Raw genomic sequence first — 13,799 nt, 5'->3', positions numbered from 1 at the left:
GAAGTGGAACTGTTTTTAATCCTTAAAAACATTTGTTTTAAAATGAATCCTTTATAATAAAAGAAAAAAAAACAGTTGAGGCCAAAAACTTTTTTTTAAAACTATCACTTTTTACCTTCAGTCTTTCAGGTGTTAGCCTGTAGCAGCCTGATGCTAAATTTTGACCTCATGGTGGCGCTACAGGAGCAGTTAGCAGCATAGGAACGCTTGGATGTAACCGCTGGTTAATTCAACCTGGACCAGCGTGAAGAACAACAACATTTAATTTGAAACATTAGCATCACAATCCAAGGCGCGTTTCAATTCTGAGAGAGATCAGCAGGTGAGATGAAACCCAGCTGAGAATGAGAGGCGTCGCCTCCATCTCGCTCCAGCCAGCCTGTTTTTCCAGGTGGGAGCTGAGGTGACTCACCTGCAGGTTTGTCTGGTTCCTCTAGTTTTAGTGTTTGGATTCAACAGATGCAGTAAATTGCTACCAGCATCTGTCACGCATAAGAATGATCTGTGGACGGTTTATCAGGATCCACACCAGCAGAGACGTTCTCATGTCGGTGGGCCGCTTTCTGCTGAGCTGCAGGTTTCCGTCACTGCAAGAAAACCACTCTTTAATTATTTTATTTTTAGATGTTGAATACGTTCATTTTTTTTATTTGCCTTTCCGAGAGTTTCAAACATTCATGACAACTTAGCAAATGTAGAGATTTTACAGAGATTTTACAGTCAGAAAACAACCTTGCAGAAATAGTTTTATTTACGCTTACTCCCCACATTTAAGCACAAATGTCTCCACTTTCCATTCATACATTTGAAAAGATTTTATTAGTTATTAATTAATTCATATTATTAGCTTTGCACCATTTAATATAAAGAAGATCAAACCTGTGCAAGAGGCTCAAGAAGGTATTTCAAGATGGATTGAAGTCTTCGTTCAGTACTTTAATGTTGTTTTGATATCCTGTTAACACGTAAGGAGGTTCGGTTTGGTTCAAAAAAGCAGCATGATGTCCTTCAGGTTGTGTGTTTGTGTTTTTTGTAGCAGAACATTTGTTCATCTTTGTGAACAGGTGTGTCCAGACGTCTGCAGACGCTGAACACCAGTTCAGTGTGCTGTGGCGCCCTCCAGTGGCCGCCCGCGTCCAGACAGGCGGGTGGAGCCAACTCCAGGGAAAGTTTAATGCATCATCAAATAAATGTCAGACTTGTGTGTCACAGATTTCACTTAAAACCTAATAAGAAACTGGGTTTAAGCCATAAAACCCAGTCTTGTACCTTCACAGCCAGCCAATCAGAGCAGAGGAGGAAATCCAGGTGGGATAACTGGGGACTTTTCCTGAGAATTTTAACAATAAAACTGGAAGAGCAAAACCATCTGGCTGCGTGAGAGCTCCACTTGTGAAACCAAAATGTCTGAATGCATCAGAGTGTGGGAGGGACTGGAGAAAGTGGCGTCAGGATCTGTGAGGTCACAACCGACTTAGTCACCGAGGTCGCTCCCTAAAAACACAATCATGTGACGGAGGACAGCTTAAGACATCCATTACATCCTTTATGATTCACTGAAGACAACTCATCCAGATGAAAAAGTCATGACTGAATCCAGAAAAGGAACATTCCGTCATGTGGTCACACGCTGTGGATAAATATTCTTGCTTCCAATGCAAAGAAAACATGAAGGAGTCACTTTTAAACATTCCGATTGTCTTCTTGTGTGGTATATAGTGTCAAACATGAAGGTTGTAAATAAACAAGTCAATAAATGTGAAATTGTAATGAGCAGCTGAGCTATTTGTTGTGAAGAACTCTGAGTGTGTGCTGGATGAACTTGTTTGTGACATCTAACTGGGAATTTGTTGTCTTTTCCCCATCTCGTCGTCATGGTTACCCATTATACAATAAAATAGGACTTGAACAATCAGCGTGATCACCTCTTAGGGTCTCTGCATGGGGGGGTGGGGGAGGACATATCACAAACCTGACAGAGTCGTAAATAGTTTGAGTAGAAATATGTCATAAATTAACTACTGTACACTGCAAAACATGTTCTATTTAATAAATTTAAACGTTTTAAAATTAAAAATAAAAAAAAATCTCAAAAGGCTATGTTATGTTTTCCTTTCTTTCCTCTTTCCTCAAATGTTTCTTGAAAAAACTGTTGTGAACGCCAATATTTGAATAATGTATGTATGTCTATGTTTTATGATCATAAGTTATGGGAAAACCATCCAGAAAAACCACTTGTCCCGCTTTTTTATTTTTTTTTAATTAAAAGTTTCTAATTAGAAATCCATCCGTCCATCCATCCATTTTCTTCCGCTTTATCTTTGATCAAAAATAGCCTGACTCTTTAATCAAAACATAATGATGACGTCATTCCAGGAACGAACATTCCCGAGTTTCGCCGAGCCAAGAGGTGACTCGGTGTTCCACCGAGTTTCGCTCGGCTGAAACAAGCCGCGATGACGGTCGTTCCTCTCGCTGACGTCACCGCAAAATTGAGGTTTATGACAGTTACGGAGAAGTTCATGCCTACTTTCATTGCTTATAAGTTCACAGAGATATGGAGAAAAGAAGTAGGAAACGCTGAAAACGTTTAGTTCAAAGCCTTCAACTATTGTAGTAAAACATAGATAAAAAGTTAACTTGTGTCTGCCTGCCTCTGATTGGTTCTTACAGGATGCTTGTAGAATAACTCTGACAATAACTTGCTTGGAAGGTTTTTTTTGCTTAGAAGGTAATAAGGAGGATTAAAGGACTGCATTTTGTATGTTTGTGATGTATTGTTTACTTGACAACACCACTAACCTGGTTACGAAAAGATTTTGGTCGTGTTTCCTCTACCTATGAACCCCATTAATACAAGTTCCAAACCAAATCCCAACAGCAGAAGGTTTAAGCAGAGAGGAGGAACTCAGATCTGAGGTTATGGGTTCAAATCCCACTCTCTACTACTTTTTTTCTCCAGTGTAAATAATAAATATAACATTCAACCAGCCTCACAGGAGCTCCTGAATACCTCAGGAGGATCATCTTGGATCAACAGGTGTTTATCAAAGGAGAAAAGGTCTAAGCGTGAAGGAACCAGCAGCGTGGTGGGTTAGTTCCAACAATCAGCCCAACCCATACTCGCTGCAGGTTCTGAACCAAATCTGAGTCTCACAGTAATGAGACTGGAGGGGGCCGTGTCCCCTTCTGGTTTCTAGGAGATACAGAAAGATGGGGTTATGACGCGTCAAATCAGAAAAAATCTGATATTTTACTGCTATCATAAACGTGAAGTAATGTTTTGCAATTCAGTATTACATGCAGCCTCCATGCACATTTTTATTGGAAATGTAAATACATTAAAAAAAAACAGTATTTAAAAAGCATTAAATGTGCACATTGATGTAGCGCTTGTCATACTCGGTATTGACCGCTAGGGGCGCTGTGGTTCGAGGAGTCTACCCCTGGGAAGACTTCCTGTCCTCTTCCGGGTTGATGAACTTTCACCCCTTGTGTTGTACCGCATGGGGAGGAAAACATTGGAGTAGCGTCCGTTCGGTTCTGCCTTCACGTCCCGTATTTTTACCGCATGGACTTAATTTAATAGAACACAAAGGAAGCTAGAAGGCAAACAATCTACGGTAATATTTGTTTACAAACAGACAGTAATATTCTTATTGTTCGCGCAGACATTGTGAATGCTAACGGTAGTTACTTAGCTCAGAGCTAGCCTCTAGCTAACAGCTATCTGCCTTTCCAGATGGGGAAGCCACCGACGAAGAGGAGCCTCTCTGACAAGGTCCGAAAAACCAAGACCGCTCCCGAGATTAAAAACAACCCGTTTGAGGTGAAGGTCAACCGGAAGAAGTTTGATGTTCTGGGGAGAAAATCCAAGCATGACGTGGGTCTGCCCGGTGTGTCTCGATCCAGAGCCATCAGTAAGGTGAGAGGAGGTTTCCTGTTTGTTTTCCTCAGCATCATTTCCCCACTTTTCTTCATTTTAAGGTGTCATTTAAGGGGGAGAGAATAAAAATTAACTTAGTTCCTGCAGTTTAGGAACATTTAATGAATTTGTAAAAGAAAAAGGTCTAAGCATGTCTTTGTTAAACTGAATGAATGAATGTGACTGGTCACATTTCTTTCAGTGAGGGCAACTGCAAAAATGTTAAGTCTTTAATATCTTAACTGTCCACAAGTTTTCATTTTTAAAGTTCTTTTTTAGTACATTTTGACACAAAATAAAATAAATAGTCCGCACAACCGCAACTGTTCAATTCAAATTCAAAAAACCGCATTAGTCCCCCAGAGGCAATTGAAAGCAAATAAAGCAGGATAGGTGTAAAAGTGCAAACATACAGGGTAAACAAAAACAATAAACATAAATAATAACACATATAAATACAATGTTTATGTAGAATAATAATTTAAAACCTAGTTTTTACAAAAGCTAGTTAGTTTAGAACCAAAATTTTTCAAAACCTAATGGGTTAGACAGCTAGTTCAGAAACCAGTTTGTTGAAAGACCTAGTTAGTTAGTTCAAAACCTAGGTAGTTTAAACCATAATTCAAAACCTGCTGGGTTTTATAACTATTGTGTTGTTTTTTTCATTTCTTAAACTGAGGCTGAAAATTGCCTGTCCCAAACGCAGCTAGTAAGGGGTTAAAGATGAGGGTTTTAGGTGAAGCAGCTCCTGATGCTTCATATTTTATTTATTATTTTCATCTGTAGAGGAAAGAAACCCTCCTGAAGGAATACAAGCAGAAGAACAAGTCCAACAAATTCATCGACAGGAGGTTTGGGGAGTACGACACCAAGATGGCGCCAGAAGACAAAATCCTGCAAAGGTTTGCGATGGAGAGGCAGGTCAGTGATGACTCAGTACGCAGGTACATGTGTGAAGGATTGTGATGTCATCTACACACACATGTGTTGTTGTTCTTGTTGTTGTTGATCTGATTGTCATTCAGGAAACTCTCCTACTTCACTATAAATTAAATACAACCTTCACAAAGAGAGCACGTGTGTTAAAGTGAGCGCTTTGTCTCGTACTGCAGCGCGTCCATCAGAAGAAGGACGTGTACAACCTGAACGAGGAGGAGGAGCTAACGCATTTCGGCCAATCGCTGGCAGAGATGGAGAAATTCAATGATACTGTTCACAGCGATGACGAGTCAGAGGAGAAAGGTCTTCTGTCAGGTCAGAAACGTTGTTATTACTGTGTGTGTGTGTGTGTGTGTGTGTGTGTGTGTGTGTGTGTGTGTGCGTGTGAAGGTTCATTTTTCCCCACGGTTTGATTCGATTTGTGACTTCAGCCATGACAGAACTAGTATTTCACACCAACGCTGCTCTTTGTCTTGCAGCGGAGCTGACCGCCTCCCACTTTGGTGGAGGAGGGGGCCTCCTCAAGAAGAAAACTCCTGGGGAGCAGCAGGAGGAAGATGAGGGGAGCCAGAAGGCCAAATCCAGACAGGAACTGATTGAAGAGCTGATCCACAAGTCCAAGCAGGCGAAGGTGAGCCGGTGCTCAACACAGACTGAAGCTGTTCTGTCGTCCCAGATTTTAGCTTCTTCTTCTCACATTATGAGCTTCACCTTCCCTTTACTGCTCCAGCGGGAGCGTCAGGTGCAGAAGGAGGAGGCGCAGGAGCTGACAGAGAAGCTGGATCAGGACTGGAAGAGCATCCAGGCCCTGATGGTGAAGAAGACCCCCAAAGGCGAACATGACGACAGACCAGAGGAGAAGCCGAAGGTACCGTGACCCATCAATGAGCTCTTGTGAGATATCAGCGATCAGTAGTCTGATGGTTCCCCCCTCTGCCTCCAGCCGGAGGAGTACGACATGATGGTCAGAGAGCTGGGCTTCGAGATGAAGGCTCAGCCCTCGGAGAAGCTCAAAGCCCCGGAGGACCTGGCACGGGAGGAGCAGGAGGAGCTCCGGAAGCTGGAGGTGCGTTTCCAGAAGAGGACATTTCCATCCGGTACCTTTTTAAGAAATGCAGTTCAGACACGTTTTGAAGCTCTGCCTCCTTGCAGGCCGATCGTCTGAGGAGGATGATGGGAGAGGAAGTTGAGGACGGCTCAAAGAGTCAGACACACGTTTCTGCCGACGACCTCAACGACGGCTTCGTCCTGGACAAGGAGGACAGGAAGACCCTGGCCTATCAGGTGGAAGGGGGCGGGGTCGAGGTTTGAGCTTCAGCGTCGATGTGTTCGTTTAATTCACGTGTCTTTTTTTTGAGCGTCCAGGATGGAAAATGGAACATCAGAGAGGAGTCCGAGGAAGAAAAGGATGAAGGAAGTGAAGAGGAAGAAGAAGAAGAAGAGGGGGAGGAGGGAGAAGAAGAAGAGGAGGATGAGAGCGGCAGTGAAGAAGAGGAAGAAGAAGATGAAGATGGTCACTCAGACCTGGAGTCGGAGCAAGAGAGCGATGATGAAGGGAGAAAACAGCAGGATGACGAGTCGAGCGCCAAACCAAAGAAGAGTCTGAGCAAAGAGGAGGTGAAGATCCAGCAGGAGGCAGCCAAAGCAGAGCTGCCGTACACATTTCCAGGTGCCTTCATCATCTTCATCATCATCACCATCAGTAACTCCAGTCCTGCTTTAGATGAACTCATCCTTTCCTCTTCCTGCAGCTCCAGAGAGCTTCACCCAGCTGAGGGACCTGCTCCACGGTCACACCCCCGACAACCAGCGCCTCATCGTGGCGCGGACCCAGAAGAGCAACCACCCCAGCCTGGCCGTCGGCAACAAGCTGAAGCTGCAGGTGCGACGACCGTCTCACGTCAGTGACGCGTTGTTAGCGTCTCCAGAACCTCCTCACGACCCGGTTTTCTCCTCCATCAGAAACTCTTCGGGTTCCTGCTGGAGTACGTCGGGGAGCTCGCCACCAGGAGTCCTCCTGAACTCGCCGCCGTGGATAAACTCGTACCGTGAGTCGACTAGAAAGCACCGCCGCCGCCGCCTCGGGTTTACTTCCTGTTTCGCGTGTCTCATCATCCCTTTGTCTCCCGTGTGCGTCAGCGAGCTGTACGCCCTGTGTCAGACGTTCCCAGACGAGGCCTGCAGAGCCGTGCAGAACGTCCTCCGAGACTCCGCCCACAGCGTGGAAGAGGCGCTGGAGGTCAAAGGGCACGTTGCTTTCCCGACGCTGGACATGGTAGAGATGTTTGGGTTTTTTTTATCGATCAGCTGGTCGTCCCCTCTTCACGAGGTCATGTGACTTCTTTGTGTCTGAAGCTGGTTTACCTGAAGCTGGCGGCGCTGCTGTTCCCCGCCTCCGACTTCAGGCACCCCGTCACCACGCCCGCGCTGCTCTACATCGGCCAGGCCCTCGCCAAGGTGCGCCTCCAGTCCGCTTCCGGATCATCTTCCATCCTCCCCGGATATCGTCAGTCAGCCTGGTGACATCATTTTGTCCTGTCTCTGATTGCTCCGCCCCCTAGTGTCCGGTGAGGACGCTGCAGGACGTGACGGCCGGTTTGGTGCTGTGCTGCCTGGCGGTGGATTACGTCTCTTTGTCCAAGCGCTTCCTGCCTGAGCTCATCAACTTCCTGCTTGGGACGCTGCACCTGGCCGTGCGGGACAAGACCTCTCTGGGTAAGCGCTCGCAATAAGCCCACAAACACATCGGTTGCCGGGGGGAAACTGAGCGGATTTTTTGTTCAGGTTACATCGTAGCGCCGCCCTTCAGGTCACCGGGGAGGTGCAGCGACCTCCTGGTGCTATCAGACGTCCGGTCCCCTAGGAGCTGGACCAAGAGGAGCATCCCGCTGTCGGCGGCGCGACACCTGGACCTGAACGACGAGCTGGACAAAGATCACCACAGGTGAGAGGGCGTGGCCCACCGGAATAGCCTCGAACGCTTCAGGAGGCGTGAGCTGACGCTTGTGCGTCCTGTGATGTCATCACCGTGTGTCCCCTGTGGCGTTAGGAGCGGGTAGCTTAGCATGTTCTGGCTCTGTGAGGTCTCATTAGGCGTAAATGCGAGCTAGCGTTGAGTTAGCGTCGCGAAAGTGTGAAGAATCCTTCACAGATTTCCATTTTCAGTTTGGAGCGAAATAAAACAAAGACTGAAACAGCTGAGAGGATAAAATGTGAGGCTGATCGATGAGATGTGCGTGACTGGTTTCCCTTACCGGCTGCTGAACCCCCTGCCGGGATTGTGCTGACTCGTCCCGTGGCTTCACACGGCAGCTGGTGTGTGGGCTAACCGCTAAACGCTAACAGGCTGTAAGAATAAACATTTGATTTGTGCGCAGATAAAATAAAACGTTTTAGACGAGCCTCAAACGTTCTGTTGGAGAGAATTCATGTATTTATTTACAGTCGTGATCTGTTCTCCAGAACCGGGGGTGTCGGTCCGGTCCAGACCGGTCTGGACCAGCACCTCCGTGGGAATTACTGTCACTGAGGTCCAAATGAAAGCAGGTCTAAAACGGTCCAGGTCACACATTCTGTCACCTCCACGCCATGTGGGGGAGCTTTCGTCGGTCTGGCTGAGGCGTGTGGGGGGGTTCCAGTTCTGTCTGGACCAAACCGGGTCCAACGTGTTCAGAGTATATACTGATCGTCTCCTGGAAAACATCAGTACAGTATTTTCCGCGCTATAAGGCGGAACCTAAAGGCCTTTAATTCTCTCAAAAACCGACAGTGCGCCTTATAGTGCAGAAAATATTGTAGCTCTCTTAAAATTAGCATGTTAGCTTTGTCAATGTAATCCTATTAGCATTTAGCTATTGTAATTCAATACAAACTGTCAGGAGAATCAGTAATGATCCCACAACATGAACATGCTAGCCGCATGGCACATTAGCGCGATCATGATGAAGTGTGTGTGTGTGTGTGTGCGCGTGTGTGTGTGTGTGTGTGTAGGCTGACGTGTGTGTCCACGTGTCTGGACCTGGTCAGGCGCTGCTGCTTCCTCTACAGCGACCTCCCGTCCTTCACAAGCGTCTTCCAGCCAATCAGCAGCCTGCTTTCCCATCACCTGTCGGCCCAGATGCTACCAGATCTCCTACAGGTTGGTGTGCTGGATGCGTTTCCGCGGCGACCTCCTCTGTGCTTCGTTTTGATCTCCTCCTCTGTCGTCTCCTCGCAGGAGGTCCGCGGCGAGATCCTGGACGCCGTCGGCGGCGCCGCTCGGACCCACAACCGGCTGGTTCTGGACAGGAAGAAGCCCATCCCCCTGAAGCTGCTCACGCCCAAGATCGTAGAAGTGTGAGTAGACGTCCGCTCCCGACAGCGTTAGCCACGCCCACCGCCACTTTAACCCCTCCTCTTCCTCTTCCTCAGGCTGGACTACGGGAAGAAGCGCGGCTGCACCAAGGAGGAGCGGGAGAAGGAGCGTCTGAAGCACAAGTACAAGAAGGAGTTCAAGGGAGCGCTGAGGGAGATCAGGAAGGACTCCCGCTTCCTGGCCAGGGAGAAGCTGGACGAGGTGCTGAGGAGGTGAGGAGACGACAACAACAACAACAACAACTACAACCAACGCAGTCACAGACTGCAACATCCCGCAACACCCCTGAATTCAAAAGTTTATGCTGACCTACTTACATAGGTCAAAGATCAAAGCTAGTGCTTTGATCTACTGTCATTGATGAAAGCAGTAGCTTTGATCAATGACAGTAGATCATTGCTTTGATCAATGACCTACTCAAAGTAACAGAATGTTAAGACTTACCAAGAGAAGAAGCCTCCATCTCGTCAATGATCAGCTGATCTATTTTTATTATTTTGATTTTCATTATTATACGTTATAATAAATGTTAATATATGGTTTATTATTTTAGTTTTGGTACTCTTATTTAGATTTTTTTTATTTTATGCAGTTGAATTCTTTTACAACTGTGAAGGGACACCTCATATTCTTTCGACTAAATACTATTTTAAATTAACACTAAATAATAAATACTTTTTTATTTCTTAGTTTAGAATTTTTTGTAATATTATTTAGAATTTTTATTTTATTGTGTGGGGCGGCTGTGGGTGACTCTCGGCTCTGTTTGCAGGGATGTGGAGAGGAAGAGGAAGGTGAAGGAACTCTTCGGCAGTCTGGCCACTCAGGAAGGGGAGTGGAAGGCCCTGAAGAGGAGGAAGAGGAAGTAGAGGTCTTCATCTTCATCATTTTGGACTCAGGAACCATCTGCAGGTTCTGGAGCAGAACCAGAACACGTCTTTAAACATCTAGAACTCATCCCGTGTTTTCCTGTTGTTTCCTGTCGCTTCAGGTGTGTTTACACGTGTAAACACAAACAGTAAACAAAAGACAGACATGTTGTTACACGTACACAACCGTTTGGTTATCTGGAATAAAGTCAGGTTATTTTCAGGGGACAGACCAGGACCAGCAGGTGTTGCTATGACGACGGATGCTGCTGCAGCCAATGAGCTTCTGCTCAGCAGTAAAGCCTTTATGATTTAGAGCCAACAACCCTCTGACACCAATGAGATGTGAACTAAATGTTGTTGGACTGGAAGGTTCTGAGCCGTCTGTCTTTCTCTCTTTACTCTCTCACTCTTTTTCTCTTTATACCATTAAATGTTTTGAATCTAGAGATGCTTTAAACTTCCATTACTAAATCTTGGAACCCATTTCCTGCTTAGACTCCTCCTCCTCCCTTCAGGGACTCATCCGTTTCTTCCTGGTTGTTCAGGCTTGGGGTGTCATGTGACCTGGTGGAGCAGCATTCCTCTGCTGGTCTTCCTGTTAGCATTCTAACGCCGCTGCTTAGCTAACGTCCTTCACGTGAAACTACACCCCCATCGGGGTCACCGGCGTGACCGTATGGGGTCACCAGTACGACTGTTGTATAACCTGTAAGCAGAAGGCCATCAGAGGGAAGCTCCTCTTCCTCGTCTTTGTCATGCGGGTCACAGTAAACACCACTGACACAATAACCGTCAGAACAAACGGATGTTTTGCATATTTTATTCATGCTCGTAGTTTTCAAGTCAGTTCGATATGAGAGAAATCCGGAACAGCCGACGGCGTAACGAACGAAGAAGTCGCAGAAACGCCTCAGCGTTTGATCGTCCAGAAACAATGCAGACAAAAATAGATCCTATATTAATCATTAGACACACACACACACAGATAAACACACACATAGTGACCAGGTGTGGTTATCAGTAGAGGGTAACCACTGTTGCAACAGCTGATCACAGACGACACACACCTGAGGCCTTATTCAAGGCTAACACACACATATACATAACACAGCAACACACACACACACACACAGGCTGTGCACAGACTCCGTTAAAGGACCAGAGATGAGGCACAACGGACTTGGCAGAGCGACAGCTAATGTGTTGTTTGTCTTTTGATTGTGAGTCTCTTCATCGCTGAGTCTTCATCGTTTAGTTCTCCTCCTTCACCTGAAAGCAGAAGAACGAAGGTCGGATCAGCCGTTAGAAATGTGGAGCGGATCAGGATGAAAAGGCTTCTTCAGCTGTTCAAGGATTTCCATGAATACGTTCCGTCGTGACGGACTGACCTCAGCAGCTTCAGCATCAACAGGAGATTCGTCGGCGTTCTGGACGGCTGAAGCATCGTCACCCTGAAAGAACAACAGTCAGGCTTTGCCTTGAAGTTGATGATTATTAACAGGATGGTTAGTTTGTTCCTTTAAGACTTTACAAGTGAGAAAAGAAGTCTCCATTTGGTCACTGATTGGTTAAACCATCAGCTGATCAGTGACCACAGGACTCACGGGGGGTTCTGGGAAACAACAGGCTGCTCTGAAAACACCTGGAGTCAGTCAAGTATGATCAGGCATTTAATTTTATTTCCATCATCTATTTTTATATTTAAAAATATATAATTATAACTTATGTTTTACTATTTTAATTTTGGCACTGTTATTTAGATTTTTTTATTTTAATGGAGTTGAATTCTTTCTCATTTGTAGAGCGACACCTATTACTGTTTCGACTACATGCTATTTTATATCAACGCTAAATAAATATTTTTTTATTCATATTATTTAGAATTATATTTTTATCTCACTTTTAAAATATTTATTTTTATTCATTTAAAATTCTTTCACAAATGTGAAGTTTTCTTATAATTTTCACTAATATTTTGAAATCGATAACAATTAATTAGTGTCGATTACCTGTTAACTCGTTGACCAAACTCATTTACTTCCTGCCACTCAAATTTGCACCAATCAGATTACCAGTCAGTTAATCCGACCCCGCCCCTTACCTGTTTGGACGGATCCTTTTTGACCAATCCGGTGGCGGCGGCAGCAATCGTCCCCGCCCCTTCCACAGTTTTCTGAGCCATGTTTGTGACGCCAGTCACCACGGCCCCGCCCACCTGGGACACGCCGGTGGCGGTCATCCCCGCAACTAGGAAGGAAAGGAGAAATATTACTCTGATTGGACGGGGCAGGTCATGTGAGCCATGACGTCAGCCTCTGTGAGTTCCACCTGTTTCCATGGTTCATGTGTGGGTTTTTGTGTGTCGCTGCTGTTCTGCTGTGATTAAAGTGATGATGATGATGATGATGATGATGATGATGATGATTTTTTATTACAGGGATTCTAACAGAATAAATTGATGCTAAAATATCATTAAAGATAAAATAGCAACAATAAATGCGCTCAAACCGGTTACCATTGACAACCAGCAGGTCCCAGGGTGTGGTGGGGGTGGGGGGGGGGGCTCTGGTTGTTATGTGTGAGAGCAGCCTGGTCCCGTGGGGGGGGACACACACGAGGAAACACGACACTCATTTAGCAGGGAGGAAACAACCATATAATAAAAGAATAAAAGATCCAGGAGCCGAACCGAATCCGGGTGTTCCTGGGGTGGTGGTGGGGCAGGGGGGGGGGTCCGGGCTGAGTCCGATCATGACCTACTGCAAACATCTAAAAACCTACTGACTGGACCTGGGGGGCTCCACCCTGATCACGAATCAGAGCCTGGGGGGGGGGGTGTTTCGGGTGTTTCGGGTGTAGAACCCCATCATCCGTCGGGTCTCACCTGTCGTCACCCCATCTTTAGTTTTGGAGCCTGAAAAATTCCAAAGCAGCAGAAACAACACATGAAATCAATACAACCATCAAAAACAACTGCGGTTTTATGACGTCACGCGTGGGTCCACGTCACGCACCGACGAACAGAACCCCGTCTTTCGTCATCTCGGCCCCTGCGGACACCCCCTGCTTGGTTTTCTCCGCCGCCGCCACGACCCCATCCTTGGCTTTGTTGATCCCCTTCATGAAAGTGTTCATGGCTCCCGGTTTGACACGCAAGCACCTGAGGGGGGGGTGTGGGGTGTGGGGGGTGGGGGGGGGACAGGCGCAATGAGACGGACTGAAGACGCGTGACGAGACGCGCAAATCCCCGCGTCCCCACCGGCAGGAGTTCCAGCCTAGAAAATCACGTCCACGCGTTCATCTCAGAGAAAAAGGTGAGAGGCTGAAAACACCAAAAATACCACCTGTGGGAATCGGTTTGAGTCCAGCCGATACCGGAAATCAATAATCAATACTTTCACTTAAAGAGAGCCCCGCAGATAAGACAGGAGAAGAGAGTCACGCACCTGTTCGCTCCAACTTCCACGAGAAATGTGAGGAATCGGAGGGAGGGAGGAGAGATCCTCTGGGTGTGTGTGTGTGTGTGTGTGTGTGTGTGTGCGTGCGTGCGTGCGTGTGTGTGTGTGTGTGTGTGTGTGCGTGTGTGTGTGTGTGTGTGTCGGTGGGTGGGGGTGTTAAACCAGTTTATTGTTTCCAAACTGGAAACTGAACTGGAGTCGGGGGTGGACCCCTCCCACGCCTGCGTGATGAGGATGATGATGATGATGAA

The 13,799-nt window shown here is 46.4% G+C and overlaps 2 protein-coding genes across 2 annotated transcripts; one reads left to right on the top strand and one right to left on the bottom strand.

The window, feature by feature from the left end:
- Positions 1-3,491: 3,491 nt before the first annotated feature.
- nop14 (NOP14 nucleolar protein homolog (yeast)) lies at positions 3,492-10,506 on the top strand. Its single transcript, XM_068335321.1, has 19 exons — positions 3,492-3,623; positions 3,743-3,925; positions 4,712-4,846; positions 5,038-5,179; positions 5,344-5,495; positions 5,595-5,732; positions 5,808-5,930; positions 6,017-6,148; positions 6,230-6,533; positions 6,616-6,746; positions 6,827-6,912; positions 7,004-7,139; positions 7,220-7,321; positions 7,426-7,579; positions 7,649-7,808; positions 8,855-9,002; positions 9,081-9,199; positions 9,275-9,430; positions 9,991-10,506. The coding sequence occupies exons 2-19, from the start codon at positions 3,743-3,745 to the stop codon at positions 10,085-10,087; spliced, it is 2,598 nt and encodes an 865-aa protein (XP_068191422.1). The 5' UTR covers positions 3,492-3,623; the 3' UTR covers positions 10,088-10,506.
- Positions 10,507-10,823: 317 nt separating this feature from the next.
- On the bottom strand, positions 10,824-13,563 carry LOC137608762 (alpha-synuclein-like). The gene is made up of 6 exons (XM_068335329.1): positions 13,537-13,563; positions 13,105-13,250; positions 12,975-13,004; positions 12,192-12,337; positions 11,479-11,541; positions 10,824-11,359 (listed from the first exon to the last, which is right to left on the bottom strand). The coding sequence occupies exons 2-6, from the start codon at positions 13,223-13,225 to the stop codon at positions 11,342-11,344; spliced, it is 378 nt and encodes a 125-aa protein (XP_068191430.1). The 5' UTR covers positions 13,226-13,250; positions 13,537-13,563; the 3' UTR covers positions 10,824-11,341.
- Between the last annotated feature and the right edge of the window lie 236 nt (positions 13,564-13,799).

This window comes from Antennarius striatus, chromosome 15, assembly GCF_040054535.1.
Source record: "Antennarius striatus isolate MH-2024 chromosome 15, ASM4005453v1, whole genome shotgun sequence".
Lineage (NCBI taxonomy): Eukaryota > Metazoa > Chordata > Actinopteri > Lophiiformes > Antennariidae > Antennarius > Antennarius striatus.
The sequence above is the reverse complement of the archived record's forward strand: the minus strand, read 5'-3'. Positions and strand labels throughout refer to the sequence as shown.